At 49.0% G+C, this 17,469-nt stretch overlaps 2 protein-coding genes across 4 annotated transcripts in view; both read right to left on the bottom strand.

Annotated features, from left to right (window-relative positions):
• The window catches only part of LOC147006620 (F-box/LRR-repeat protein 4-like), a 28,219-nt gene extending 14,344 nt beyond the window's left edge, over nt 1–13,875 (bottom strand). Inside the window, exons 1-4 of one of the 2 annotated variants that reach the window (XM_085868385.1) lie at nt 13,439–13,875; nt 11,755–12,186; nt 5,551–5,917; nt 5,005–5,249 (exon numbers count right to left, since the gene is read on the bottom strand). In XM_085868385.1, the coding sequence (XP_085724511.1) occupies nt 5,005–5,249; nt 5,551–5,917; nt 11,755–12,186; nt 13,439–13,479 (1,085 nt within the window). In that variant the 5' untranslated portion in view covers nt 13,480–13,875. Of the gene's footprint in view, nt 1–5,004; nt 5,250–5,550; nt 5,918–11,754; nt 12,187–12,898; nt 13,134–13,438 lie in introns of those variants that run through there. The other variant, XM_085868384.1, reaches the window with a different exon arrangement.
• Nucleotides 11,749–17,469, bottom strand: part of LOC147006619 (F-box/LRR-repeat protein 4-like) — a 159,761-nt gene continuing 154,040 nt past the window's right edge. The window contains exons 20-21 of one of the 2 annotated variants that reach the window (XR_015054703.1): nt 12,131–12,186; nt 11,749–11,844 (exon numbers count right to left, since the gene is read on the bottom strand). The gene's annotated coding sequence lies outside the window, so the exon portion shown is untranslated. Of the gene's footprint in view, nt 11,845–12,054; nt 12,187–17,469 lie in introns of those variants that run through there. The other variant, XM_085868343.1, reaches the window with a different exon arrangement.

Genomic DNA, 17,469 nt, shown 5'->3' with positions numbered 1-17,469 from the left:
CCACGAGAACATATCGGGCCCTATACATTTTTGAAATATCATACGAAATATCGTTTTTGGCCCTCTCTCTCAATGATGAAGAATCACTTCAAAATAAAATAATTCTCGTCTCCACATCCAGATTCAGATCATCAACAAAATCGAATCAATTTGTCGTGGTCACACACCCAAACTGTCCACCAAGTTTCATCCGAATCCGTCCACAGGTTTTTGAGATATCATGCTATATATTAGTTTAGCCCTGTCTCTCAATGGTGAAGAATCACTGAAAAACCTATTGGATCCGGATTCGGGTTTACACCAAAATTGAATCAACTCTTCCTTGTCTCAAACCCAAAGTGTCCACCAAGTTTCGTCCGAATCCATCCACAACTTTATGAGATATTGCTATATATCATTTGGTCCCATCTCTCACCGGTGAAGAATCACTTTAAAAATTATAGTAGTCGGATCCGGATCTTCACCAACAAATAATCAGTTCATCCTTGTCTCACACCCAACCTACCCACCAAATTTCATCCTGATCCGTCCCCAACTTTTTAAGCTATCCTGAACACAGACAAACAAAGCAAACAGACAAAGAAACAGACAGAGAGGGGTGAAAATATAACCTCCTTCACTTTCGGTGGAGGAGGAAAAAAGAAAGCCAATAACATTGCAACAAAGCATATATTAATTAATACAAATAATATTTCCAACAATAATCATAATAATGGAAGTATAATTTGTCAACAATAATAACGAAGGTATAATTCCCACAATGGCCAAAGGAAAGCACATCTGGGCTTGGTGAAAAGCAAGTGAATGCTCCAGCAGTACAGCAGTACAGCAGGCAGGTGTGCCACAAGGCCGTGAAGACCAATAAAAATTTGGTCCAATGGACTAATGAGCGCACTCGTGTATATCAAATGATCATATCCCATTTAACGGGACCATATCTGTTGAAGTATTAATGACTCACTATATGCGACTTGTTGTTATCAAAAGAAACACGAGGTTTTGGCCAAGTGCGTACTTTTTGCCATGTATTGATGACGAGCAGATAGAACGCGTCGCTTCACTGACAGAGAAAATAAAAGGAGTGGGGGGCGGGGTGAAAGAGGGAGGGAGAGCGGAGGCAGGTGTAAGGTGAGAGGGGAGAGGAGGCAGAGGATGAAGAAGGGGGAGCTCGGAAGGAGGAGGGGAGAGCGAAAAAGGACAACCTCACCAAACGTTGCTATTCACTGTGAGGGAGTCGTGAGAGAGAAAGAGACACACACAGACACACACACACACACACACACACACACACACACACACACACACACACACACACACACACACACACACACACACACACACACACACACAACTATAGACAAACAGAGACAACGAGAGAGCTACAGAGGTGTGGGAGGAGAGTGCTGCATGTTATTAGGATGGGGGAGCGAGGAGGGGACAGAGAGTGAAAGAGAAGGGGAAGGGGGGGAGGAGGAAAAAAGAAAAGAAAGATGAAGGGTGGAGGTGGGGTTTGCAAAGAGAATGATATTGTTACGGCTGTGGAAATTCGCAAACCACCATCCAGTACATGTGTCCAGTACTGAAATCAAACAATGAGATGATGTGATCTGAAAAACAAAGTTTTAAAAAAGAAAAGATGACGAGTGGGGGTTCACATGCTCACCTCGAAAGGTAAAAGGTCAAAATATCCAGTACATCCAGTACATCCAGTACATCCAGTACATATCTCTTTAGTACATGTGTAGTTAGCCCCAAACCCGTTGTTTAGAGGGAATTAATGTGATTTATTCGGGCTGCGATGCTTTGAGTCAGTCGTTTTTCTTTTTCTATCTTTTATTTCAAACAAAAACCAAAGAGGACGCTCGGTGGGCTTTTCCGCCTGTTTTTCGCGCCATTCTTCTCCGCGCTTGGTGAGAGGGAGGGGAAGCGGGGTGGGGCAGCTGGCGCCCGATTGGTGGATGCGCGGTGTGACGCGGCCAGGGAGGAGGAACGCCCCTCTTCGAGACCTTTCTCGAAGCGCCTCGAAGGGGAGTGGAGCAAAGAACGGGGCGGAGCATCAGGGCGGAGCTCCGGGGATATAAAAAGTCGGACACGGGCGGAGCGGTTTGGTGGTTGCTCTTGCCCTCTTCCTGTCTTCTGGCTCGCTCGTCCTATTCTCTTGCTGGTGGCCGCTGGCCTGGTCTGCTGTGGTGCGGTTCCAAGACCCCGCTGGCAGGAAGGAGCGTCCGCCATTCCCCCCTCCCGACCTCTGGCATTCACGTTCCCTCCCCTTCTATCCGCCCTGGGATAGCGCTGAAAACTCCGTCCGTGGCGTCGAGCGGCCAACACGTGCCGGCGCGAGGCACGCCGGAGAAGCCTCGCCTACCACGCTTGGGCACGGAGTCGCGGCCAGGCCCGACCACGTCGACGGACGTAGGAGAGGGACTCGACGGCCCAAAGGGAAGTCACCATTTCTTTTCAGGGTTTTTTTGTATGGATCTTGTGGCGCCGTGTCTTGTAAAGTAAAACTGTATAAGTGTTGCCGTGTGTTCGCGTATTCGGTCGTAGCTCTGCATTGTTGTTTTTGTTTTAAATAGATATATGTGCATTCTGACTGTTTGACTGTATATGTGTGCTCTCCGTGTGTCGTGTAAATAAAGTGCATTATGTTGAATTGTTTCCCGTTTCGCTGCGTCCTTTCCTTCGTTTGAATCTCCATCTTGCTCCACGTAAAGGGTTCGTAGTGGGCTTAATACGCCCGTTAATTAATCGGAACTGTCGAGGCTGATGATAACACCGCTCAGTTATCCCGATAGCATGGAACGGACCGCTTAAGCGGTTCGTGTCCGGAGTCGGCTTGCGGCGAGGTACGATCGCCCGTTCGACCATCTGCGTGGGTACTTAGGTCGGTCGAGTTTGGCGAACAACCCTATCCTACGCGGGTGGCCGATTGGCACGATTGTGGTGAGGTCGAAAGGCCCACCCGTGACTGGCTCCGGGCGATAGTTCCCGGAGGGTCACGACTGAATTGTCCGTCCGGTGGGCGAGGCGGCCGCCATTCGAGTCGAGCGGCCGATCGCACGCTGGCGGGCGCGAATTCGCAACAATATATTGTGATTCTGGAAGTTTATTACCTCAACATTCAGGTCCCCGTAGCTCAGTTATATCGGTAAGTGTGTGTTTCTCGTTAGAATCCATCCCCTGTGTCTTATGGGAATTAAATGTTCGTGCGCTGTGAGTTATTTTGATAAATAGGATTTTTACATCACCTTCACCGACAACCATCTTCGCTCTCACAGCAACAACACTCTGCTCGCGACATTCTTCGCGTGCTCGCCAGCAAGCGAGCGCGTGGGCGGAGTCTAACGGAGGCATGGCGTCCATCTTTCGCCAATCGGCAAGGAGCGGACGTCGCCACAAACGCCTCCGCTCGGGACTTCGCCCAGAAGGGTGGGAGTTGCCCCGCCTACCATGGGCCTGTCCAATGGAGGACGGCCAGGGAATCGCGCGATGGGTCCGACCAATCAGGAGGCGAGTGGTCAGGAAAGGAGGCCCCTCCCCCCCCCAAAGAAAAAGAGCGGTGTGGTCGGGTCGAAAGGGAGAGATTGGTCCCGTGGGCTCGAGCGTCTGGTACTCTGATCTCATCTAATCTCGTCGCTGCTAAGATCTCATCTCATCTGTCGTCGCTGGCGCCGGTCTGGTTCTCGGATCGCATCTCTCAACGCTGGTCTGGTCTGCTCGACGCTGGTCTGGCCTGATCTCGTCGCTGGCGCTGGTCTGCGTCTGGCTGCCCTGGTCCGTCTTCTGGCGACCAGAGCTCCGGGAAGGGGTGGACGTCCAGCCGCGCGCTTGCGGCCCAGGTAGCCAGCCGTCCTGACTTCCAGCCGAACTATCCTCCGTGGCTGGAGAGCCGAATAAAGACCACTTGGGTCCGTTTCTTTTGGGTATTTGTCCATGCGTCTGTGTGTCCTGTGGGCCGTCTTTAAGTAGCAACTGGTAAAGTGCTTTTGCTGTACATTATTCGCATTCTTTATAGTCGGTTTAACTCTGCTCTTTATGTGTCCCCTTCCCACCTATTGTAAATAAATATTCCTATTGTTGAATGTTTGAGCTCGTTTTTATCCTTTCCTTCATTGGCTAAGCACGGTGCGTGTTGGTGGATTAAAAAGGCCGTTGCCGCGGTAGTTGTGCATTTGGACCGACGGGACCTCGGAAAGCATCCGCTCGGGTTACGCATGGGACGAGCCATATCCTCCGTGGCTGGAGAGCCGAATAAAGACCACTTGGGTCCGTTTCTTTTGGGTATTTGTCTATGCTCGGGTTACGATATGGCTCGTCCTATTCGAGTACCGTCGAGGGTGTGAATTCTCAGTAGCTCGCCACGTGGGCCTCCAGGTATTTTGAAGTTTGGCAAATACCCCTGTGCCCATGCGGTTGATTTATTGACGATTCACGGTCCAGTAAGGGAGCCGTACCTTCGGAGTTATCCGAGGGTAACGATATAGATTCCGGCTGTTCGGTGGAGCCGACTCTACTGCTTCATCCAGCGGTCGTGCTCGCAGCCAATACCCAGCCCACAACAATATGACGCTTAGTGACAGAACACAAAAAAACTCATGCCAGAACATCTGTACACACAACGACACAACAGAGTTTGTGAAGTAATCCTCTGGCACATCAGCAAAAATTTGATAATCCAGTTGCAGAAAATTTGTGGGAAAAATGAACCAAAAGCAATCATTGTAAACATTGAAGTGCCGCTCACGTACGACCTAATGATCCCATCGTGCGTAAACATCGAAAACAAAGCGTTGCGACCAGATATGATACTTGGGTTCAAAAGAAAAAGAGAAGAAGGCATTGCTAATTGACGTGTTCATCGCAGTTATTTTGGACAAACGACGCAGAAATCAAGAAAATGACCAAATATCCCAAAATCATAGAAGCTGAAGAATGCCAAAGTTGTACCAGACGGTTCACCGAAATCCAGGCCATCAATTACTAACCTTGGATTCAATTACTCACTTTTTAAGGACCATAGGACTGAATCTTCCATTGTTTCCAGTCCATGAGAGACCGAGCGAGCGTACATGGGTGAGACGAGGCTTCAAAGCTCGAAGGTCCTCCTCGCATAGAGATGGCCAGAAAGGCTTGAGGTCCAGGTGTTTGTACAAGGCTGGGTTGTAGCAGCAGTCGCGCTGGGTACGGCTGCATTGAGCGAGGCAGCACAGCTCAGGGAGTGTCAGGTGAGATAAAATAAGTTCGATAATCTGTCGTGGAAGTAAGACAGAAAAAAAATATCGAATTCATTCTCAGTGCATCAACCTGACCAACTGTCACTGTCCAGAGAGTCAAGTATGTTCATCAAATGATAAACCAGTAACCATTAAAACAACCCAGGTAACCACGAGTGAAGCCAACAAGGTTTCCAAACACAAACAGACTTGGACAGCCATTTCAATGTTGATGCCATCGTCTGAAACCATACTGAAATCAAACAATGAGATGATGTGATCTGAAAAACAAAGTTTTAAAAAAGAAAAGATGACGAGTGGGGGTTCACATGCTCACCTCGAAAGGTAAAAGGTCAAAATATCCATTATTGGTGAAGGGGGAAAGCTTCCCTTCCTCTTCATCTTCCTCCATCTGTTTAACCATATTTCGTCTTCTCCTTCTTTCCATCCTATTTTGTTTCTGTCGAAGTTTTTCTGACTCAGCAAGTTCCTCACTGTTGCTCTTCTTTGGTTGCATAAGGTTCACCGGGATACCGGACAGAACAACAGCGCCCAGTTCCATGCGGTAAAAGCTCAGGGGGAAATTGAACTCCAGACGGAGGATGTTCGTCGCAAAACCCGGTGGTTGTATCGGTGGGGAAAACGTGAATGGGTCGTTCAGTGGAAGATTGGGGTTCGCAGGGCCGGACCACAGCGTCCGCCACCTGCATCGTACATCACCAAAGTAAACAAAGGAGTTCTATGCCGACATCACCTGAGACACCGTTGCTTGTGAAACATCAGCAAGTTTCGCTGCCTTTGTTACTAAAGCTCCTGCCCAATGCACCCCAACAATTATCCCTCTTTCAAAGTCACAAAGGTTTTTATGGCCTCAGCCTTTTTTATGGAAAAAAAATCTCAAAAAGTAATCAAGAAACAAAAATCAAACAACAAGAAACCAAACAAGGGAATCAAAGACGAAACCAAACAAGGAAATCAACGAACAAGAAACGAAACAAGAAATCACAAAACAAGAAGTCAGGGAAGATAAACCAGAGAGTTGGTGTCAAAGCCACCCAATGCTCACCTGTTTATACATTTATCGTTGTGAAAAGATTAGTCTAATAATATTTTTTATAAAGCATTGCAGTGAAGTCTGATCGAAATAATTTTAAAGCAATATATTGTTGCGGTTGAGGAAATTCGCAAACCACCATTCAGGTCCCATAGGCGAGATATCTCTGTAAGTACATGTGTAGTTAGCCCCAAACCCGTTGTTTAGAGAGAATAAATGCGACCCTTTAAGATAGCCGTTTTTCTGTTCTATCTTTATTTTGAACCAACCACGTCTCAACCTCCATCACACAACAACCACCAACCGCAACGCCGCTTCACAACAACAACAACGACGCCAACAGCCACGACCTTTACCTTCACAACTCGCTCCCGCAAACATCGCATCACTGCCATTCCAAACGTCACCATGGCCATGGACCACCACTTTAAACCCTCCACCACCTTCGCCTCTCCTTCTGCGGCCATTCCCGCACCGCTTGTGGGCACCGAGCATCAGGCTGTCCTGGCCTCGTGCGGGACGCGCGCCGAGCCGCGGGTGCAAAGTGCGGCCTTTCAGAGGAGAATTCGGATCAGGAATGATACACGCCCACTTCTGATCCGTCCAATAAGCAAGCGTGGGGCGGTTTGGCCCCGCCTCCAGGCGCGTCGGTGTAGAATCGATATATGCAAATTCGAGGATCAGGGGAGACTCATGCCCCTTTTTCTCCGTCCAATGGGCGAGCGTGGCTCCACCCCCGAGCTCGTTCTGATTCAGAAATTTGCATATGGATTCTCCTGCCGGACTATAAAGCGCCGAGCACGGGGCGAATTTCGCGAGTTCGAGGCAGTCAGTTTTGAGAAGAGTCAAGTCAGTTTTGGAGAGCAGAGTGTGGCAGCGGCAGAGTGTGGCGGCGGCAGTCGGTTTGGGAAGAGTCAAGTCGGGTCTGGAGGAGAGTCAGTCTGTCGGAGGTCGGAGTCTGTCGGGGAGCTGCAGAGAGAGGAAGCCTGGAGCCTGGAGCCTGGAGCGCGGTCGAGGTGATTTGCTGCAGTCGGCTGAGGAGAATTGCGGAGGGGACCGGAAAGCTCGGGTCCGAGGCAAGGTAGACGGCGGTCGGCGATGAGCTCGCAGTGGAGTCGCTCGTCGCGGGACCCAAGCAAGCCAGCTATCCTCTTTCCCCAGAGCATCAACAATTCCCCCTTTTTCCCCGCGCTGAGATAGTGCGAAAAGGGGGGCCCCGTTCCCACCCCACTCCAAGCAGTGCCAACGAAACCCACGAAGGAGCGCGGAGTTGGGGCACCGCCGCGCCGCCACATTTGCGGATCATCACAAAGACACGGGCAGGATCCACCCGGTCTCGCAGCCCACAAGCGCCGTCTGCCCCCTTGTCTTTGAGGGTGGCCCTTTTATTTTGCTTTTGAGTAAATGTGTTGTTGGCGCCGTCTGTAAAGTAAAACTGTGTTAGTGTTGCCGTGTGCACGCGTAGTCGGTAGTAGATCTGCATTGTTGTGTTTTTTTTGTTACATCTGCTTTTGGTGCATAATTGTTGTAATTGCATATATGTGCTCTCCGTGCGTCGCGGAATAAATGTGCATTATGTTGAACCGTTTTTCCCGTTTCGCTTCGTCTTTTCTTTTATTGAATCTCCATCTTGCTTCACGTAAAGGGTTGGTAGTGGGCTTAATATGCCCGATAATTAATCGGAACCGTCGAGGCCGACGATAACACCGCTCGGTTATCCCGATAGTACGGAACGGGTCGCTTAAGTGGCCCGTGTCCGGAGTCTACCTGCGGCGAGGTGCGATCGCCGGGTCTACCCTCCGCGTGGGTACTTAGGTAGGTCGAGTTTGGCGAACAACCCTATCCCACGCGGGGGCCGATTGGCACGATCGTGGTGAGGCCGAAAGTCCCACCCGTGACTAGCTCCCGGCGTTAGTCTGAGAGGGTCACCACAGAATTGTCCGTCCGGTGGGCGACGTGCCGCGATTCGAGTTTCGTGGCCGCTCGCACGCCGGCGGGCGCGAATTCGCAACAATATGTATTTGTATATTGTAATCAGTAAAAAATAGTGTGGTGGATAAAAACATTAGAAAGGAAATAACTTGCACCAAAAACTTTAACATTTTCACGCTCACGCTGATGCTGACGCTCACGCCAGGGGTATCGCTATAGCTCTCTGTTCTTCGAACAGGCGAGCTAAAAACGAGAAAAAAGAAGATATCAAACAGGAAGAAGTCCAAAAAAAGGAAGATAGAATCAAAGAAGAAGAAATCAAAAGCAAGAAACCAAACAAAAGAAAAGCAATCAGAGATTGCAGACCCCCAACAGGACTTGTTTTGTGTGGTGTTTGTGTGTGTGTTTTTTGTGATGTATTTTGTGTGGTGTTTGTGTAGTTTTGTGTGGTGTATTTTGTATTGTTTGTGTATTTTGTATTGTTTATGTAGTTTTGCGTGGTGTTTGTGTAGTTTTGTGTGGTGTATTTTGTATTGTTTGTGTATTTTGTGTGGTGTATTTTGTATTGTTTGTGTAGTTTTGTGTTTGTGTAGTTTTGTGTGGTGTATTTTGTATTGTTTGTGTAGTTTTGTGTGGTGTTTGTGTAGTTCTGTGTGGTGTATTTTGTATTGTTTGTGCAGTTTTGTGTGGTGTTTGGGAAGTGTTGTGTGGTGAATTTTACGTGGTGTTTGTGTACTGGTGTGTTACGTAATTCATAAGAGACATAACTGGAACATCCACTTTAAAACTGCTGGCAGTTATGACCGGGTACCAAACGTCATGCTTTGATGCAACCCCGCCTTGATTGGACACATGACCCTGACCCGTGACGTTTTTTGCATTATTATTTATTATTCAATTGAATTAAGAATGGGATTAAAATAAATTCAATTCAGATCAAATTGAAGACCAAGTCGGACCAGTTCTGCATTGTGGTAATAACAAGGAGCCCGAACAAGGAAAAAGCAAAGATGAAGTCATCAGGAGGAACCTGGATAGGATTCACATTTCAGCTGCGACTCCTCTTCCCTCAAACACATCCAGGCACAGCCAAGAGAGCCTTATTTAAAAAAAAAACTTAAGAAATAAATAACCTCTCGTTGTGGAGGATGGCCGTCACGACCACAGTCAGAGAGGGCTTTGACTGCCCATTCAACCAGAGACCCTGCTGACCGAGCAGTTGTCCACCTCACCCAAAACTCGGCAAGCCTTTCAGCTGAATGAAAGGGAACCTGAAATCCACGGGCCAAAAATATTAAACAGAAAAAAACATCCCGAGCCTTGAACTCCAACAGGCCCAACAAGAAAGTACTTGGAGGAACGGGTCCTGCCAACTCAAACTTGAATCAGAAGCAGTTGTGCTACCTGCTCGCCATGCCGTAGTCCTGGGGAAGGCGGGAACAACACTAGGAAAGGGGGGGGGAGTGAGGTGGTGGCAAGGAAGCATGAGCCTAACTTTCTGCCCGGTGGACAAGGCCTACCAGACAGGAAGAAGGTCGGGGAAAAGTAAGAAGGGAAAGACGACCGAAAACACAAGACTAACCGGAGAAAAAGTAAAAGATAAACAAACAGACGAGATTGGGGGGAAAATAGAGCATGAAGAATAAATACAACAAGGCTAACAAGCTACTAAAAGGGGGGAAAACTTATCACTGAGGTTTTTCCTGAGGTTTCTCCTCTTGCAGGCATGCCAGCCATAATGATAGGCAACCAGGCCTGTGCAGCATTTTATACATGACCCAAAGCATGATGGGATGTCAGTTGCTGGGCACATGGACCACACCTGTGTGGAAGCAGTTGCTTTCAATATACTCTCATTTACCCAGGGGTTTCCAATATTTTATCCACAACCTGAAGATCAAATTGTTAAGGATCGGCGACGGAGGGATTCTCGCCCCACTCCGGACGAGTGATGTCAATCACTGTCCGTAACCAGTTTGGGTTTTCGCACCCTCCTCTCGACAGCCAAATGTTGAATATTCGGCGTCACTTAACCACCGCCGTCTCCGCGGTTATAACGCCGGCTGGTTCGGCACAGGCCTCGGGTCACGCGCCTCGAATCGCGATACCAACGTACACCTGGACCTTACCAATTGGGGGAATAGACCCCGGTTACAGACTGGTTTTGTCAGAGACCGAGCGAATTCTGCCAGTCTGTAACCATTTTGGCTTTTACATCCAAATCAAGCGGATCGTTCCTCAGCGCGGCACGAATTAATTCAAAGCGGCAACTTCATACGAATCGGCCACATTTATTGGGGACACATCGGGGAACACAACACAAGCAAAGCATTCACGACAATGTTATAATTAATCTATTACCCGTTATAAACTGGGGAGCTACGGATTACGGGTTTCGAAGGGAACCCCAGCTAGATAAACCTTAGACAATATGCAGACAAGACACGGACAGCATGCAGACAAGACACAGAGTACTTGGTGATGCTTCATGGACGAGAGGAAAAGTGTCAAAGGCCCGAATGTGGCTCGTGACAAGCTGATGTCCACGGATTCGAGCACCCAAGCTCAAACACGCCGCGTGGAAAAATGGCGGCGGCGTCCATTTGTCACAGCCCTCACGCACGCAGCCTCAGCGCGTTCAGACCCCGCGTAAGGTCGACGGCCCAAGACGAAAGATCTGTGGTATGCTCCAGCTGGCTTTTCACAAGGTCCAGCATGCAAGTCCAGGCCTGGCCTGTTCACCAGACAGGGCCAAATCGGGGTGTTGGGCTCCGCAGGCGGATCGACAAACGCGTCGAGGACCTCCTCATAAAAGTCGATCGCCGACTCCGCAGCAGCCAGTTCCTCTCGAAGCCAATTGCAGCCCACCACTCGTTGTTTCTATACAGCAGGAATCCTCACTCGGCACTCCCTCGGTTACTCCCTCGGCAGATGGCAGACTCGACCCTCAGGTTCAGGCCGTTCCTCTCTTACAGATCGCCGACCACACGCACCGCGAGTTTCTCCTCCAGCCGATGGCAGACAGACCTCTTGCCTCTCTTCCTTGCCTTTCTTTCGGCTCGCTCTTCACGAAAAACTGATCGCGCCACCTCGGCGCTCAGTTTCACCACCTTTTCGGCACTCGCTTCTCGAGGCCACTCCCCCTCAGAGCGCTGGGCGGGGCCTATTGTCCGGAGAGGGGAACGACGAAGAAGAACCTCTCGGTCCACCAACCACTGTACGAACAATAACAGCCTCTTGCACCTCCCGACACACATGTAACGTCCATTTACCGAACAACCTGACTAAACATGCATTTAAATGGGGATCTGGGCTAATCCTATATTTAATAACACACTAAGGGCCATTTCCGCAACAAAACGTTCTAAAAACCAGGTAACCAGTCCATTTTATAACGAAGATGTTATTGGAATCCCGTTATGATCATGTAAGACAAGTCAGAGGCTCAACATACTCCCAAAGCAAACGATAATTGGTCATTTCATCCCTTTTTGACTCACGAGCATGAAGACTTTAAAACCCGTCGGAGATTTCAACCAAAAGGGTCATTGGTACCTGCACACAGCAGAGTCTTCACCTTCATCCCGTGACTTGGCCAGAATCCGAACCACATATCCAGGGTGGTACGTCTCCAACACCGAGACCCTGGAAGGGAAGACGGGCACGTCGAAATGTAACTCGATGAAATCCTGGCTTTTAAACCACTCGGGATTTTTGGGACAACGTCCGGGTGTCCATCGGGACAAGCGGTCCCACCACGCCCCGTATGTTCTCGGCACGGCCACATGCATGAAGTCCCAGGAGAGGGAAAATATGTTCGGTGGACCCGCCAGGTGGCTGATGGAATTGTATCCTCCATACTGGGAGCTCATGTCCAGAACTTGTCTCACGTATTGAGACACCTCGAGAAGAGACGACTGCGGGAACAAACCTTCAGGGTCTTCCTGCAGTCCGGGTGCATCCCCACGCCGTTTGTTTCTCCTGGTCCTGTTGAACAGGAAGTGCAGAGCAGGCTCAACATGCAAGTGTATTACATACAGTAGATGGAATAAAATAAACAATCGTGATCCAGCACGCGTCGATCACGTGGTCGTTTATTAATTGCACTTGTTGTCAGGAACTCAGATTATGTCATTACTTTTCCCCCCATTGTATCCCTCAAAAACCTACTCTCACCTTACCATGGTCCATTTTACTCGTTAAATGCTGACAGATCTACGAAAATCTACATGTGCCACCAATATTGATTTCCAACATCAAACTTTTGCAGCTTTGAAAAAGGCGTTGAGCATAAAACCATCGCAACATAACCACGACAACGCTTCAACCATCTCACACAACTGCTCCGAATGCTGCAACCACAGTCACTATCAAGAACGTCCACCACTGTCCTTTTAAGATATCAGAAAAATCAGTAAACATGACCGCTCTGTATAAAAAAGGTGCAAAAACAGATCCCTGCAACTACAGACCAATCAGCCTTCTCCCAATCATCAGCAAGGTCATGGAATCCATCATCGCTTCAGACATCAAATCCTTCCTCTTCTCCAATGGTTTGGTTTCTGATCATCAAGTTTGATTCAGACCAGGTCACTCTACCCTGGTCTGAATCACAGTCACAGTCACAATCACAGTCGGCCATCTTTGCTCAGATTGAAAAATAAAATGAGTTTCACGTTCTCGCCATCATGTGATGTACTTTTGCCAAGTTTGAACAGAATCAGAGCGTGCAAGTCGGAGAAACGGTTGGGGACACATTTAAGTAACAAAATGGCCGCCAGTCCACCATCTTGGATCTGATGTCTGAAATACAAGGACAAACACATGTAATCCATCATTTATTATGTTTCTACCAGGTTTGAACAACATCGGTGAATGAATGTCCGAGAAATGTTTGAGGACGTGTTCAACATTGGGTTTGTGTACAACTAAAATGGCCGCCTCCCCCCCCCCACCTCCCCCTTCTCCCCAACTCCATGTTTCCCTCAGCGAAGTGACCGGTTGTATTTGCTCGTGAAAAAATATCATCAGTGAGAATGGATGGAGAAGAAGAAGAAGACGTGATCTGACTGACGAGCAGATGTGAGATCACCTCAGGATAATGATCGAGTGAATGGAGGAGAATGTTCGTGAAGAACAACATGACGTCATTCGATTAAATACGTCAGCGAAGCGACGACGACTTTTTCTGGAACATCCGATATTTAGATTTCCGCCCTGAAGAAACCCCAGTCCTTACCGTAACGACCGACGTCGACGTCGTCCTCCAATTGGGTTCATTGTTGTTTGTCTCGAAGGGAAACTGAGGTAACGCTCAACGACCTGGAAGGTTCAGGTGAAGGGAGGAAACACTTGTAATTGTGAGGCCTCCACTCCTCCTGTATCAAGGCCGACTCGATCTTTTCTCACAAACCTCGTGACCAGGAACACGTGATGAGAAGTCCGTTGCCGTTGACTCCGCCCCCAACGTACGGAAATAGCGGCTTGTTCCGTCCAGATGACGTCATCACGTTCTCACGTGGTATCACTCAAAAACCTTTTTTTTTTCTTTTTTTTTGTATACCTTGGTCGAGGCTCGTATGAGAGCTAACACACAACTCACAGCAAGGAGGCATGAGACAAGAGGGGCGGGAGTGGAAGGGACAAAACAGTGGGGAACAGACACATTAGGTGAACTGTGGAAGGGAGAGGGATGGGGATGGCACGGGGAACATGGCGAAGAGAAGATGGACATTTCAGGGACTTTCAGGAAGGAAAGCAGGAGAAATGAAGGAAGTGGGCTTGGGTGGATTATCGGGGGTAGAAAAGATCGAGGATTTGGATGGGGGAAGATAAGAGGTGGTGGTGAACAGCTGTTTTGAAAGCCTGGAGGGAAGAATGGGAAAGAATGGAGTGAGGAAGTTTATTCCAAAGGCGGGAAAAAAGAGGAATGAAAGAGTGAAGATGAGCAGTGATTCGTGATTTTGGTAGTTTTACCAGAAGGGGGTTGTTGGCGGACCTTGAGCGCCCTGTGGAAATGTGGTGGGGACAAATCGCAGAGAGAGCAGGGGGGGCAAGGCTGGAGAGGAGTCGGTAGAAGACAGAAAGACCACCGACCAACCTGCGGTGATTGAGTGAGAGGCCCAAAGACTCAGCTTCATTGCGGGAGATGCCGATGATCTTAAATGCCCTGGTTTCGACAGCGTGAAGCCGAGAAAGGTGGGAGGCAGGAGCACCAGCCCAGAGGGGAGAGCAGTACTCCATCAGGCTACGATCAAAAGCTTTGTAAGTGGTCAGGAGCTCAAGAGGGCCGAGAAAAGACTAAGCACGACGGAGGATTCCCAGTCGGCAACTGGCTTTTGAGGCGAGGTTGGAAATGTGACTTTCCCAGGAAAGGTCATGGCAGATAATGAGACCTAGAAGCTTGAAAGAAAAGACTTCTTCCAGAGGATTGTTGAGAAAGTGGATGGGGGGGTTTTGTAAACGGTCCTTTCGAAGAGACATAGTGAGAGTGTGAGATTTGTCTGGATTGAAAGACATGTTCCACGTGTTGGACCAGTTTGTGATTTTATCCAGATCTGCAGTGAGCGAAGAAGCTGCTGCTTGCCGGTCTGAGGGATGACAGATGGTACGGCAGAGGGTGGAGTCGTCGGCAAAGAGAAATAGAGGATTTTCCAGAGAGACCGAGAGATCATTGATGAAAACCAGAAAAAGAACAGGGCCCAGAACGCTACCTTGAGGAACTCCAGCCTGCACAGGAAGAGGGGATGAAAGAACTCCATTTAGGGCCACACGTTGACTGCGACAGGAGAGGAAGTCTGCGAGCCATGAGTGGAGATGGCCTTGGATACCATGGAAGAGAGTTTGGTGAGTAGGGCAGGGTGCCAGACTGTGTCAAAAGCACGTGATATGTCCAGGGATACGGCTCGGATTTCCTGTCTGGCATTGAGGACCTCCATCCATTGATGGGAGAGCAGAAGCAGCATATCCAGGGTAGAGTGACCTGGTCTGAAACCAAATTGATGATTGGAAATCAAGCCATTGGAGAAGAGGAAGGATTTCATATCTGAGGCGATGATGGATTCCATCACCTTGCTGATGATTGGGAGAAGGCTGATTGGTCTGTAGTTACAGGGATCTGTTTTTGCACCTTTTTATGCAGGGCAGTGATGTTAGCAGATTTCCAAGCAGATGGCAGATGACCTTGGGCAAATGAGAGGGTGAATAGAACAGAGAGTGGGTGAGCAAGAGCAGAAGAGCAGGCTTTGAGGACACGTGGGCTGATGCCGTCAGGCCGGGTTGCAGAATCTGACCTGAGGTTTGAAAGCAAGCTCACCACCTTGTCAGGAGAAAAGGATACAGAGTCCAGGGACAGTTGGGTGCGACTGGGTAAAGTGGGTAGAGATAGTGATGGGTTTAGGACACAAGATTTAGCTGCAAACACCGAGTTTAGACATTCAGCTTTATCACGTGTGGAATCAGCAGTGCGGCCATTTGAGGTAAGGGAGGGGTGGAGGGGAACATACACCAGAAACAGATTTGATTAAACGCCACCAGAATTTTGAGGAGGAGGTTTGAGAGTTCAGACTTGAGATGAGAGAAGATGTTGTTTTCTGGCTCTCCTGAGGGTAGATACACACTTGTTCCGAGCTTTGTGGAAAGAACTGAGATTGCTCCTCAGTTGGGTTTGCTTTCCATGAGGCAAAGGCAAGTTGTTTCAGGACAACTGCCTCGCCACAAGCTTCAGTAAACCAAGGGCGGGAGGAAGGGTAAGACAACTGAACACGAGAGGGGATAAATCTGTGCATGAGGGAGAGCAAGTTTCTTTGAAAGAATTCCCAGGATGAGTTGATGTTTGAGAAAGTAGTGATAGGAGACCAGTCTGTCAGTTTGATGGCTGCTCGGAGACCCTGCCAGTCGGCTTGAGTGAAATGCCAGACTCGACGGCGGTGAGGTGGTTCTCTGATAACAGCCAGAGAGATGTCCACTTTAACAAGGACGTGGTCAGAAGAACCAATTGGAGCGAAGGAAGAGCAGCAGATATTGTCAGGGAAATTTGTCAAAATCAGATCCAGAAGAGATGGAGTACCATTGGTTGAGATCCGGGTCGGGAAGTTGACCGATTTAGTCAGTCCCAATGAGTCGCAGAAAGCTTTTGCTGAGGTGCCATGGCAGGTGAGAGAGGTACCCACACCGAGCCAACTGGCGTGATGACAATTGAAGTCACCACATCAGAGGAAGAGAGTTTGGATGAGAAGATAGAAGATGGTCCATGTTTTCAGATAGTGAGGTGTAGATGGAGTCATCACTGTTCGGTGGACGGTACAGTACACATATAAACATGAGGTGGGAGTGGAGGGGAAGCCGAAGCCAGAGGTATTCCTGGGGGTGTGGGGGAGTGAGAGCAGTGCATGGAGAGTGAGGAATAGAGTCTTTGATGAAGAGAGCAACACCTCCACCAGGACGAGGCTCAGGTCTGTCATACCGTAAGAGGGAGTAGCCAGGGAGAGATACTTGGGAGTCAGACACGTCTTGGGAGAGGAAAGTTTCTGTTAGGCAGATAATGTCTGGTTTGTCAGTGGCAACCTGTATGGAAAGATTTTATCTCATCTCATCTGATTTTATCTCATCAGAGTACATTTTACTCGTTAAATTATTTCCTAGATCTACGAAAATCTACATTTGCCACACTTTCCGTGTTAAATCGGTGTTGTGGTGACATTGTTGTGGGCCGGGGCTCGGTGGCGATAAACGACCACGACGTGGAGCAGTGCAGCCGTCTTCCACCAAACACCCGGAATTTAGGTCGTGACTCTCGGATAAGTCCGAAAGTTCACGGGTCACTTAAATGACCGTGGTGCCAACATTTCGACGGCGTGAGGTGGGGTGCACTTGTCTGTTCCAATTAACCTAAGTACTCACGCCATCCAACTTCCGGAGAAACCACACCCTCGGCCGATTCTGTCCGAACCGAATCGCGTGTACCGACTCAGGCCCAGCGTACCGAGTGGGAGTTACCAGAATTCGATTTCTCACCAACCTGCCCTGCAATGTTTGAATTTGGATCGAGAATGTCGCCGACTTGGCATCCCCCATCGTGCAAAGTCCTGACTCCACCCACCTGAGCTCCTGACCACATACAAAGCTTTCGTCCGCAGCTTGATGGAGAACTGCTCTCCCCTCTGGGCTGGTGCTCCGGCCTCTCACCTTTCTCGGCTTCACGCTGTGAAAACCAAGGCATTTAGGATCATTGGTATCTCCCGTGGTGAGGCTGAGTCTTTGGGCCTCTCA

Source organism: Eptatretus burgeri, unplaced genomic scaffold (genome assembly GCF_056783735.1).
Source record: "Eptatretus burgeri isolate ZD-2024b unplaced genomic scaffold, Ebu_testis_v1 Ebu_testis_scaffold_3160, whole genome shotgun sequence".
Taxonomy (NCBI): Eukaryota; Metazoa; Chordata; class Myxini; order Myxiniformes; family Myxinidae; genus Eptatretus; species Eptatretus burgeri.
This window is presented reverse-complemented; position numbering and strand designations above follow the sequence as displayed.